The following is a 12,644-nucleotide window of genomic DNA, read 5'->3' as shown; positions in this document are numbered from 1 at the left end:
AAGATGTGAACTCATACTTTAAACTCCTGTGATGATTAATTTTATGCATTAACTTGGCTAGGCTGTGGTTTCCAGTTGTTTAGTCAAACACCAGTCTATACATTGCTGTGAAGGTATGATATGACTAACTTAAATCAGTAGAATTTGAATAAAGCAGATTATCCTCAACAAAGTGAGTTGACCTCATCTAATTTGTTGAAAGCCTTAAAAGAAAAGACTGAGGTCCTCAAAGCAGAATAAATTTCTGCCTCTATATTGCCTTTGCACTCAAGACTGCAACATGGACTCCCCTGATGGAAATTCCAGATTGCTAGCCTGTCAAGCAAACTTGGGAATTGCCAGGCCCCACAATCACATGAGCCAATATTTTTAAGTCTCTCTCTCTTTCTCTCTCCCTTCCTCTCTCCATCTCTATTTTATTGGTTCAGTTTCTCTGAGGATCCCTAGGACAACTTTTTAAATAATATATGTCTTTTAAGGGAAGGATGTTTTGATCCAAATGAATCCCTGGACCATAAGTGAATCTGAACAAGATTTAGAACCTTGTTCCAAGGTTCTCTAAACAAGAAACTTCTCTACTCTTGCTCATCCAAAGCAATCCATTGACATTCTTATAAAAGAAGCAGTAACTTGCATACTTCTTCTGAAGAAATTTTGCCTGGGAACTAGAATTTTACTAGGAAAAAAAATCAGAGATGACACTCCTTTAAGTAACCACTTTCTACGTTAGTCATCTCACACTCAAAAATAAATTGCTTTGTGTTGTACTCCTTGAGTTTTTGGTTCAAATTGTTTTATAGAATCAGTTCAGTTCAGTTCAGTTGCTCAGTTGTGTTCAACTCTTTGTGACCCCATGAATCACAGCATGCCAGGCTTCCCTGTCCATCACCAACTCCCAGAGTTTACCCAAACTCACGTCCATTGAGTCAGTGATGCCATCCAACCATCTCATCCTCTGTCATCCCCTTCTCCTCCTGCCCCCAATCCTACCCAGCATTAGGGTCTTTTCCAATGAGTCAACTCTTCGCATGAGGTGGCCAAAGTATTGGAGTTTCAGCTTCAACATCAGACCTTCCAATGAACACCCAGGACTGATCTCATTTAGGATGAACTGGTTGGATCTTCTTGCAGTCCAAGGGACTCTCAGGAGTCTTCTCCAACACCACACTTCAAAAGCATCAATTCTGCGGCACTCAGCTTTCTTCACCATCCAACTCTCACATTCATACATGACCACTGGAAAAACCGTAGCCTTGACTAGACGGACCTTTGTTGGCAAAGTAACGTCTCTGCTTTTCAATATGCTATCTAGGTTGGTCATAACCTTCCTTCCAAGGAGTAAGCATCTTTTAATTTCATGGTTACAATCACCATCAGCAGTGATTTTGGAGCCCAAAAAAATAAAGTCTGACATTGTTTCCCCATCTATTTCCCATGAAGTGATGGGACCAGATGCCATGATCTTAGTTTTCTGAATGAGTCCTTTTCATTATAGGGGACTGGAATGCAAAAGTAGGAAGTCAGGAAACACCTGGAGTAACAGGCAAATTTGGTCTTGGAGTACAGAATGAATCAGGGCAAAGGCTAATAGAGTTTTACCAAGAGAACGCACTGGTCATAGCAAACACCCTCTTCCAACAACACAGAAGAAGACTATACACATGGACATCGCCAGATGGTCAACACCAAAATCAGATTGATTATATTCTTTGCAGCCAAAGATGGAGAAGCTCTATACAGTCAGCAAAAACAAGACCGGGAGCTGACGATGGCTCAGATCATGAATTCCTTATTGCCAATTCAGACTTAAATTGAAGCAAGTAGGGAAAACCACTAGACCATTCAGGTATGACCTAAATCAAATCCCTTATGATTATACAGTGGAAGTGACAAATAGATTTAAGGGATTAGATCTGATAGACAGAGTGCCTGATGAGCTATGGACAGAGGTTTGTGACATTGTACAGGAGACAGGGATCAAGACCATCCCCATGGAAAAGAAATGCAAAAAAGCAAAATGGCTGTCTGAGGACGCCTTACAAATAGCTGAGAAAAGAAGAGAAGCAAAAAGCAAAGGAGAAAAGGAAAGATATAGCCATTTGAATGCAGAGTTCCAAAGAATAGCAAGGAGAGATAAGAAAGCCTTCCTCAGCGATCAATGCAAAGAAATAGAGGAAAACAACAGAATGGGAAAGACTAGAGATTTCTTCAAGAAAATTAGAGATACCAAGGGAACATTTCATGCAAAGATGGGCTCAATAAAGGACAGAAATGGTATGGACCTAACAGAAGCAGAAGATATTAAGAAGAGGTGGCAAGAATACACAGAAGAACTGTACAAAACAGATCTTCACGACCCAGATAATCACGATGGTGTGATCATTCACCTAGAGCCAGACATCCTGGAATGTGAAGTCAAGTGGGCCTTAGAAAGCATCACTACGAAAAAAGCTAGTGGAGGTGATGGAATTCCAGTTGAGCTATTTCAAATCCTGAAAGATGATGTTGTGAAAGTACTGCACTCAATATGCCAGCAAATCTGGAAAACTCAGCAGTGGCCACAGGACTGGAAATGGTCAGTTTTGATTCTAATCCCAAAGAAAGGCAATGGCAAAGAATGCTCAAACTATCGCACAATTGCACTCATCTCACACACTAGTACAGTAATGCTCAAAATTCTCCAAGCCAGGTTTCAGCAATACGTGAACCATGAACTTCCAGATGTTCAAGCTGGCTTTAGAAAAGGCAGAGGAACCAGAGATCAAATTGCCAACATCTGCTGGATCATCGAAAAAGCAAGAGAGTTCCAGAAAAACATCTATTTCTGCTTTATTGACTATGTCAAAGCCTTTGACTGTGTGGATCACAATAAACTGTGGAAAATTCTGAAAGAGATGGGAATACCAGACCATCTGACCTGTCTGTTGAGAAACCTGTATGCAGGTCAGGAGGCAACAGTTAGAACTGGACATGGAACAACAGACTGGTTCCAGATAGGAAAAGGAGTACCGCAAGGCTGTATATTGTCACCCTGCTTATTTAACTTATATGCAGAGTACATTATGAGAAATACTGGGCTGGAAGAAACACAAGCTGGAATCAAGATTGCCAGGAGAAATATCAATAACCTCAGATATGTGGATGATACCACCCTTATGGCAGAAAGCGAAGAAGAACTAAAGAGCCTCTTGATGAAAGTGAAAGAGGAGAGTGAAAAAGTTTTATAGAATGAGTCGTGACAAAATTTTATAGTACTAAGCTATTAATCTCTAGGAAAAAATTTGCAAGTATTAATAAACTCATTGAATTTTATATCATTTATTTCAAACAAGAATGTATTTCCATGCTTCACCTCCTTAATAATTTGCCTAAAGGTCTACAATATTTCCTAATTATTGAAATAATGATTAAAGAAGTAGAATCATTAAACACAATTCCAGCACTGTATAAACTTTCATATTAAACAGGATGGTCTATGGCCCTCTAATAACTTTGATTTAACACTTAAAGAAAAAAACTTTAATTAAATGCATTTCTTCATATATGTTTTAAAATGAGGTAAGAGAATAAGTAAATATCATAAAAAATACTTATTTTGCTCCCTTTCCTATCTTACTAATAAAAGGTCTTCAGTTAAGAACAATTAGAAAAGTACCTCTCTGCATTCTTCCATAAACCAGACAATGACAAAGAATTCAAGGCAGTTCTCTACCTCCTATATCAGTCTATAAAAATTTGATGAGGGACTACCATGGTGTTTCAGTGGCTAAGACTCCGTGCTCCCAATGCAGGAGACCTGGGTTCAACCCTTGGTCAGGGAACTAGATCCCATATACTGCAACTAAGAGTTTGCATGTCACAAATAAAAGATCTTATATGTCACAACTAACATCTGATGCAGCCAAATAAATAAATAAATATTTTTTTTTAAATTGAGGAGATAGATTAACCTATTTTCATTCAAATATTTTTAAACTATTAGTACATATGATATAGGTAATTAACATATTATCCTGGCACATTACTTTATTCATAAAGGACTCCCACAGTGTGAACAACTACTTGTTTTAAAGTAACTACAGTTCTCTCTAACCAATGTCAAAACCACCAGGCATCATTTAGATGGAACTGCAACTATCTTCTACTTTTATTATCTATAAGTATCTTCAAGAAAAATGTTAATATTTACGTGCTGATGTGAAGGTCCCAAATCTCCACTCTGCTCTCATTTGCGGCTGCAAATATGTAGGATGATTTTGGAGACCAGGCGACATCATAAACAACATAAGTAGTTGGATAAAAACTCAAAAATGGTTTGAGATTCTCATGTTGCCATATAATAACACCCCAATCTGCAGAACAGCTTAAGAAAACATCATGGCAAAATGGGTTCCATGCTATTTTATACACTGGTCCCTAGGATTAGAAAAATAAATTTAAATACATAGTAAGTAGTGTTTAATGTCTTATACTTTAAATTTGACCAACAAACTTAAAATGCTCAGATTTCTGAAAGCTTTATGCACCATGCATCATTGCATAAGTATTATCTTAGCTAAGAATACTAGGTCAAAGTTGAATCTCTTCCCTAAATTATGCCATACAGAAGCATACAAATATATTTGCTACAGTACTTACTAAATATTAATATATACTATAGTATTTAAAAATATTTATGAATATTAAGAAAAATAAGCAAAAATAAGGGAGAAAATGAAGAAAACATGGTAGAAACTATCATTTAAAAATGTAGAGAATACATATATGCCAGAGACAGTTTTACTTTGAGATCAGCATGTTAAATCAGCAGTTTTTTAGAAGCAAAAATTGTGACCTAATAACTTATGAAAAGAAATCAAGGATAGCTAGAAGCCAGATTAAAAGCCCCACATACTATGGGTGTTTTATATACAAATTCAAGCTTGTATTGTATTTTTAAATCTGAAGTTATAAGTTATTGCATAAAAATACTGTGCCTAATGATAGTGTTTTTTCAGACATATAACAAGATAAAATTTTCCACACCTACTGTAATTAAAACTAACCTTATGTCCTCTGTAGGTATCTAGATATTGTTCATTATATGAACAGGAACACTTGTGAATATGACCTTCTTCAGTACCAGCCAAATAGATATTTGTGTCCTAAACACAAAAAATCAAAATGCATTAACTTGTGATGTATTAGTAAATGTGCTAAATAGAAGACAGAATCCAAGATTTCTAAAAATAAGTTCAAGAACCAAAACTAGAAATACTATCTTGTAGACAACTGATTGCTGTCTTTTTCTTTCAATCATGATTTTATAATAATTAAACTCCCTGAAGGATGGCTGTGCAAAGAAAATACAGATTCTTTGCTCTGCTAAAATAGAGTGTAGAACTTAGTATTCTATCTAGAAATTAGATGGACAAACATTCACTTAAAATGAGCTCTAACATTTAGAGCTACCTGAAAAGAGAATTAACAGTCCAGGAAAACAGTATTATTTCACTAGAATTAGTCAAAGAGAAGACAGATGACTTAACAATAACATGATTCTTGCTGAGAATGAGAGATTAAACTAGACGGGGTCTCAGACATCTGAGATGTATGGACCAAATAGGGATTTAAAATGTGTTTTCTATACTGAAGTTACAGTCAGAAAGTCTGAAAGTCAGGGCTCTATGTGGAGTTATATCAAGTCAACACCACCTGGTAGTATTATAGAACTGCAGAATGTCAGGCCCTGCCTCAGACCTGCTGAAACAGAATCATTTTAACAAGATTCCCAGGTAAGTTATAAGAACCCTGAAATCTGAGACACATTGCTCTAGCATATATCAGTACTTAAGAATGCAATTACTAGATCATGAGGGTCTATGTAGTTTAAATTACAAAATAAAGTACATTTTCCCCCCAAAGTAGTATCGTCAATTTACATTCAGCAGTATATAAAAGTTCCTTTTGACACACATTCTCTTCAACAGTTTGGTTACATCAGAAATCTTAGATTTTGCCATTCTATTAGGCATTAACTTACACTGAATGGTTTTAAGTTGCATTTATGTGGATATTAACAAAGTTGAGCACATTTTTATGTTTACTGGCCAATTGAATCTCCTCTTCTGTTCATATTTCTTGACCATTTTACTAATAATCTTTCTTTTTCATATTCATTTGAATAAGTTTCTAATATATTCTATTACATATGCTTTGTCTATTATGAGGTTGCAAAAATCTCCTAGCATACAGCTTATTTTTTTTACAAACTCTTAGTGTCATTTAGTAAATAAAAGTCCTCATTTTAATGTAGCTGGTACTATGTATTTTACATAATTAGGATTTTGTGCTTTAAGAAACTGTTCCTACTTTGAAGTCATAGAGATATTCTCCCATATTTTCTTCTAAAAGTTTTTGCATATAAAGGGGTAGGGATCTAATTCCTTTTTTCTATATGAACAATAATTATCTCAGTAGTATTTATAAGTAGGTCATCTTTCTCTGGGCTTTCCTGGTGGCTCAATGGTAAAGAACCTGCCTGCCAATGCAGGAGACACAGGAGATGTGGGTTCAATCCCTGGGTTGGGATAATCCCCTGGAGGATGGCATGGCAAACCACTCCAGTATTCTTGCCTGGAGAATCCCATGGACAGAGGAGCCTGGTGGGCTACAGTCCATAGCGTCACAAAGAGTTGGACATGACTGAAACAACTTAGCACACAGATAAACGTCTTTCTCTAGAGCTCTTCAAGGTCGCTGTCTAAAGTTGGGTTCCTCAGTATATAAACCTGAGACTGAGATTTCCATGCAAGAGGTTTATTGGTAAGTTCTCTCAGAAACAACCTCTTTGAGGGAAACAGGAATGGGTAGAGATTTAAGTTAAACTATGCTGTAGCTGCAACAGAGTGCTCAGTCCAACTTATAATAAGTTTTGGAGCTGAGATAGCCCTTCAGAGTCCTACCTCCAGACAAAGGGGTCAAATATATTTCGCACCTCTTCCCAAACATAAATTAGTCAAGAATGATGACAGACTCAAACCAAACTAAATCAACAATCAAACTAAAGGTAAATTGTGTAAATATCACAAAAGTCAGAGATTCTAGGACTGGATACAAAAGCAAAATTCAACTATATGCTGCCTATAAGAAACATACTTTAAATATAAAGACATAAATAGGTTAAATGTAAAAGAATGTAAAATGATAAACTATGCTAATATTAGTTAAAAGAAAGGTGTATGGCTACATTTATGTCAGACTAAGTAGATTTCAGAGTAAAGAATGTTACCAGCTATAAATAAGGTCATTGTATAATAAGAGAATTGATTAATCAAGAGAACATGACAATTCTAAACACTTACGTACTTAAAGCTTCAAGATACATAAAGAAAAAATTGATAGAATTTCAAAGGGAGAAAAGACAAATTCACAATTATGGTCAGACACTTCAATACCTTTCTGTCAATAAATCATGGAAGAAACAGGCAGAAAATCAGGAAGGATATAGTGAACTTGAGCAATATCATCAACTAACTTAACCTGATTGAGAGTCACAGAACATTTCACCCAACAGTAGCAGAATATACACTTTTCTCAAATGCACAGGGAATATTTACAAGTAAACATCACATTCTAGGCTCTAAAACAAATCTCAATAAATTCAAAAGGATCCAGTCTATAAAAAGTTTGTTCTCTGATCATGATGGAATTGAATTAGAAACCAACAGAAAGATCCTTAGAAAAGGCTTGAATATTTGGAAACTAAATAACATGCTTTATCAGACAAAGAAGAAGTCAAAGGAGCAATATTGATGTTTTGAGCCAGCTAATTCTTTGTTTGGGTGGGGAGAGGATGGCGGTTGTCTTGTGCATTGTAGAGTGTTTAGCAGCATCCCTGGACTCTGCTCGCTAGATATAACTCTCCTCCCTACATCCCACCTCCCACAGCTGCAACAACCAAAAATATCTGAAGAAGGCATTGTGAAATGTCCCTGATGGAAAGTACTCCGGTCCCTGCCCACACTGAGAACCACTCTTCTAGAGTCAAGGTGACAAGCAGATTATAGGAATTTGAGAATGAATACAGTGAGAATATGACTGCAATGATTAAAGGGCTTCCCTGGTGACTCAGAGGTAAAGAATCTGCTTGTAATACAAGAGAACGGGGTTTCATCCCTGGATCAGGAAAGATCCTCTGGAGAAGGGGTTGGCTACCCACCCCAGTGTTCTTGCTTGGAGAGTCAAAGGGACAGAGGAGGCTGGCGGGCTACAGTCCATGGGGTCACACAGAGTTAGACACAATTGAGTGATCACATACACAGTGAATAAAAGTGAAAATAATAAAAGCCTGAACTATATGAATAGTAGGCTTGGACTAAAAGAAGTAGGATGATAAAACCTAAATATCATTTGAGTGACAGAGTAGACTAGAGTAAGAACTCAAGTTTTGGTTTGCATAAGTAGGTGAATAATGGTATCATTAAAGAGATGATCATATTACATATAATAGAAAATATATAGGAAATGTTTTCCTGTAAGAGCCACAGTGGCTGATTTTCTGATTCCAAAGAACCTCCAGCTAAAAAGAATTAGAAAAGCAGAACTTTACTAACAGTGCTCTGATTTCATTTTGGTCTTGATAGGCATAATCTGAAGTGGTCTTCCCAATCCCCAGAATCATGAGAGTCACCACTCACAGTGAGATATGGAAGACTATATAGTGGATTTGGTTTCTGTCACCAAGAGGGGCAAGGTGGGGCATTCAAGTTAAAAGGAGCAATTGAGTAGATAATCCTTCTATTGTTGCTCAGAAATACAAACCTTTCCTCTAAAATGCAGATGAAGGACAGCCAACTGGAAAATGCCATTTCACCTTAGGGTGATACCTAAGTTTGTTAGTTTTCTGCTTACAAGGCACAATATTTATTAACATGCGAATCTTTTGTCTTTGTTTTTGGCCAGGAGACATGTGTGATCTTAGCTCCCTGACCAGGGACTGAATCTGCACCTCCTGCCTTGGACAGTGAAATCTCAACCACTGGACTGCCAGGGAAGTCCCTAGCCTTATATCTTAATACACTTCAATGATTAGAAGTTGTATTGAAATCATTTACCTTGGGATGAAAAGCAAAACACATTCCAGGAGCCTGTCGAGATATCAAAGCTTCACCTTTCTTTTCCTTTTCCCCTCCTTTTTTGCTGGTGCTAGCAGTTGTTCGTCTCAAGCGCATCAAATCTTTAAAGAAAAAATAGATACCTTATCTACCACACGAAAAAGTACTGTAGATATAATATGTCCCTTCTGCAAATAATATGAGTTCTGCCATTCTTTGCATGTCATTAGGTTAAAATAAGCAAATACCAGAGTTAGAGGCTTAGCAAAATGATCAAGGCCAGTTTTTCTCTTATTTAGTCAAACCAAAATTTACCACCTTTTATACATTGTTCACTAGGAATTTTTAATTCAGCACATAACAAGACAAAGATAATTTGTGTGTGGGGGGGTGTTGAGGTGTGTGTGAGAGAGAGAGAGAGTATGAGTGTATTTATTTATTTTTACCATGACAGTCCAGTCCTTTCCGTATAACCCATTTAGAGATTCTTCCATCCGCTGATATAGAAACTAGTATTTCTCTTTTGTCATCACCTGTTGTCCCTCGATCTTGTTCTATCCACTGCAGTTGCCATACAGGTCCCAAGTGTTTTTGAGGTGATTCACTAAAACAAGGAAAATCACTAAGTATAAAATCATAATTTTTAAAAAGACTTGTAATATAAAGTGATAAGGACAACTCCCTAAAGCATCATGACTTACTTACAGAACGATGCTTTTTATTGTTCTGAACTGGATTTCAACTTTAAATATTTTTAAGATCAAAAAAAAAAAAACTTTTCTAATATTCACCAATGTTTTTCTCATTTCTTACAAAAAGAAAATTTTATTGCTATCATAACAGGAATATAAAAGCAAGTATTTCTTTCAAGAATCCATTCCTTTTACTCTATTCACTTACTTTTTCCTAGTTGTGCAAATTTAGTTTATTTAGATACATTGAATATAAGTGCCTCCATTTTTACAAGGATAGTTCTCATAGTTTATATAAGTAAGTCATTTAAGTCCTATTGGAGTAAGTAGTTACTTCACCCTTCTTCTTATATTTCAGCATTGTCCACTGGCTTGATTCTCTCTAAGGGTGAGATTTAAAATTTTTCTGAAAAATTAAAATCACTTCTCAGATTACTATTTTCCTGATTAGTGGGTTGCTTTGTTCCTAATACTGACTCTCTTGATTTTTTATGTGAATCCTCCAAAGCAATAGTGCTGAATATTTTTAAATCTAGATATGATTGACTATTTGGTAAAAGTTACGAATCTTCTGCCTGGAAATAAACACAGAGGCTCACACTTACAAAACTATGCAAATAATTTTAAAATTAAACTAAAAAACACCTGCTTTAAAGCCTATTTCCAGTTCTTCTGAAGTTTATTCAAACACTAATATGAATATATAACCTCATTTTTGCTCCACTAGTATCAGGTTTATTATAAAAACTAAGGTATCTTTCAATCTCTTTCACCTTAAACTTTATTTTCTCAATATGTCGCATTCATTATTTCTGTCATTTATAAAATGAAAGTTCTTGAAATCTAATGCACATCATGGTGATTATGTTAATAATACTATGTTGCATACATGAAATTTGCTAAGAGTAGATCTTAAGTGTTCTCACCACACACAAAAAAATGGTAACTATGTGAGATTGTTGTTGTTGTTTAGTCACTAAGTCATGTCTGACACTTTGTGATGAAATAGACTGTGGCCCACCAGGCTCCTCTGTCCATGGGATTTTCCAGGCAAGAATAATGGAGTGGATTGCCATTTCCTCTCCAGGTATGTGAGATTATGGATGCATTAATTAATTTGATTGCACTAATCATTTCACAATGTATACATATATTAAATCATCACATTGCACACTTAATCATGTTGTACAACCTAAATAAACTCAATTCTTATTTGTCAATTATACCTCAATAAAGCTGGAAAAAATTTTAGGTTTTTAAAAAGCAGCAGCATACACCAAAAGAAGTTTGTTGGTCAGCAGGCAGAAAAGATGATAAAGAGATGTTAAAGCAGAGCATTCCAGCTAGAGAGACGTTATGAGGAATTATCAAATGTTTGAAAGATAATGGTATCATTCTCAATAACAGCATAAACATTCACTCAAAACTAAATTAATTTTTTTCCTTCTCCCCAAAAAAGGTACATGTTATATATTTATCTAATTCTTGGATTTTCTCACCTACTATCCAGAACTGGAAGGTTACTGTTGTTCTGTACATTATAAATTGCAATAGTGCCATTGTGATAGCCAACTGCTAAAAGGTTAGGTGAGCCGATTGAAAAATCCACAGCAGTAACTCCATATGGACTCTGATAAGTACGCTCTGGCCACTGAATAAAAATATATTATATTACAATTTAAACTTGGTTTTATAGACCACAGTACAGGAGGGTGTGATAGTGACTAAAGACTAGGCTGATGGCAGTGGGGATGTGAGGAGAGTTAACCTACATTCAGTTACTCCTAACTTCCTATATACATGAGAACAAAACCTCAATTGGTCATTTCCTTTATTTTGATGAATCCTCAGAGCTCAATTGGAGAAGGCAATGGCAACCCACTCCAGTACTCTTGCCTGGAAAATCCCATGGACGGAGGAGCCTGGTAGGCTGCAGTCCATGGGGTCGCTAAGAGTCGGACACGACTGAAGCGACTTAGCAGCAGCAGCAGCAGAGCTCAATAATTTTACAAAATACAGCATCTAGCTCTACAGTAATTATCATTTTGGGTAATCTTCCAACAAGATTTTCCATCACAGGTCTACATTCTTAAAAATACAAATAACAGCCACCAAATAAATTATCCTGCATATATTCCTATCTCCTAGTATCTGTTTCTAATGCTTGTATTATCTAATCATTTCTAAATAAGGATAGAAGAAGCTCTAAAACTTTCTAAGTTACTCTTTTCTACAACTCTGTAAAGAGTTTTATTAGTTTGTTTGAATGTCCAATTCAAATCCTTTCTTGTTTCTAACAACCTACATGGAAAAGAAGTCAGCTTGTCGTTGATGAATCCTGTCAATCCTTCCACATGTTTAAAATTGCTTCTTCCTTTCTTTTAGGCTATATAAACCCAGCTTCCTAACAGACGAGGGTTATTTATAAGAACTCTAAATATTGTTGTATGCCTTTCTGATCTTTTGTAAATAGTCCACTTTACATTTCTGTTGTGAAGTAAAACTCAGGGCAGAGGGACTCCCACGGCAGTCCAGTGGTTAACACTCTCTGCTTCCACTGAGAGGGGTGCAGGCTCGATCCCTGGTCAGGGGACTTAAGGTCCCACATGGTGCGATAAAAAAAAAAACTCAAGGTAAACCTATAAGTGACAGATTGACTAGGGCTATTTAGCAAAAAACATAACTGATTCTTGTTCATTTTCTTTAAAAATTCATAACAGCAAGATATTATCTTAATCTATTTTACATCTATTGAGGATAACAGAAATCTGTCTTATAAAGTGATGAGTTATTCATATATTGAAAAACAATCCAATATTAAATGAAACAATTTTTAAAATTTGCATTTGCAAATATT

At 35.9% G+C, this 12,644-nt stretch overlaps 1 protein-coding gene across 1 annotated transcript in view; it reads right to left on the bottom strand.

Annotated features, from left to right (window-relative positions):
• The window catches only part of DNAI4 (dynein axonemal intermediate chain 4), a 99,816-nt gene that overhangs the window by 15,021 nt on the left and 72,151 nt on the right, over nt 1–12,644 (bottom strand). Inside the window, 5 exon segments of the mRNA XM_081490763.1 lie at nt 4,190–4,416; nt 5,046–5,144; nt 9,096–9,217; nt 9,542–9,699; nt 11,287–11,438. Coding sequence (XP_081346889.1) covers nt 4,190–4,416; nt 5,046–5,144; nt 9,096–9,217; nt 9,542–9,699; nt 11,287–11,438 — 758 coding nt within the window.

The sequence above is a fragment of the Giraffa tippelskirchi genome, chromosome 5, assembly GCF_054371585.1.
Source record: "Giraffa tippelskirchi isolate mGirTip1 chromosome 5, T2T-mGirTip1v1.2.pri, whole genome shotgun sequence".
NCBI lineage: Eukaryota > Metazoa > Chordata > Mammalia > Artiodactyla > Giraffidae > Giraffa > Giraffa tippelskirchi.
Note: the sequence above shows the minus strand (reverse complement) of the source record. Positions and strands in the feature narration are given on the sequence as shown.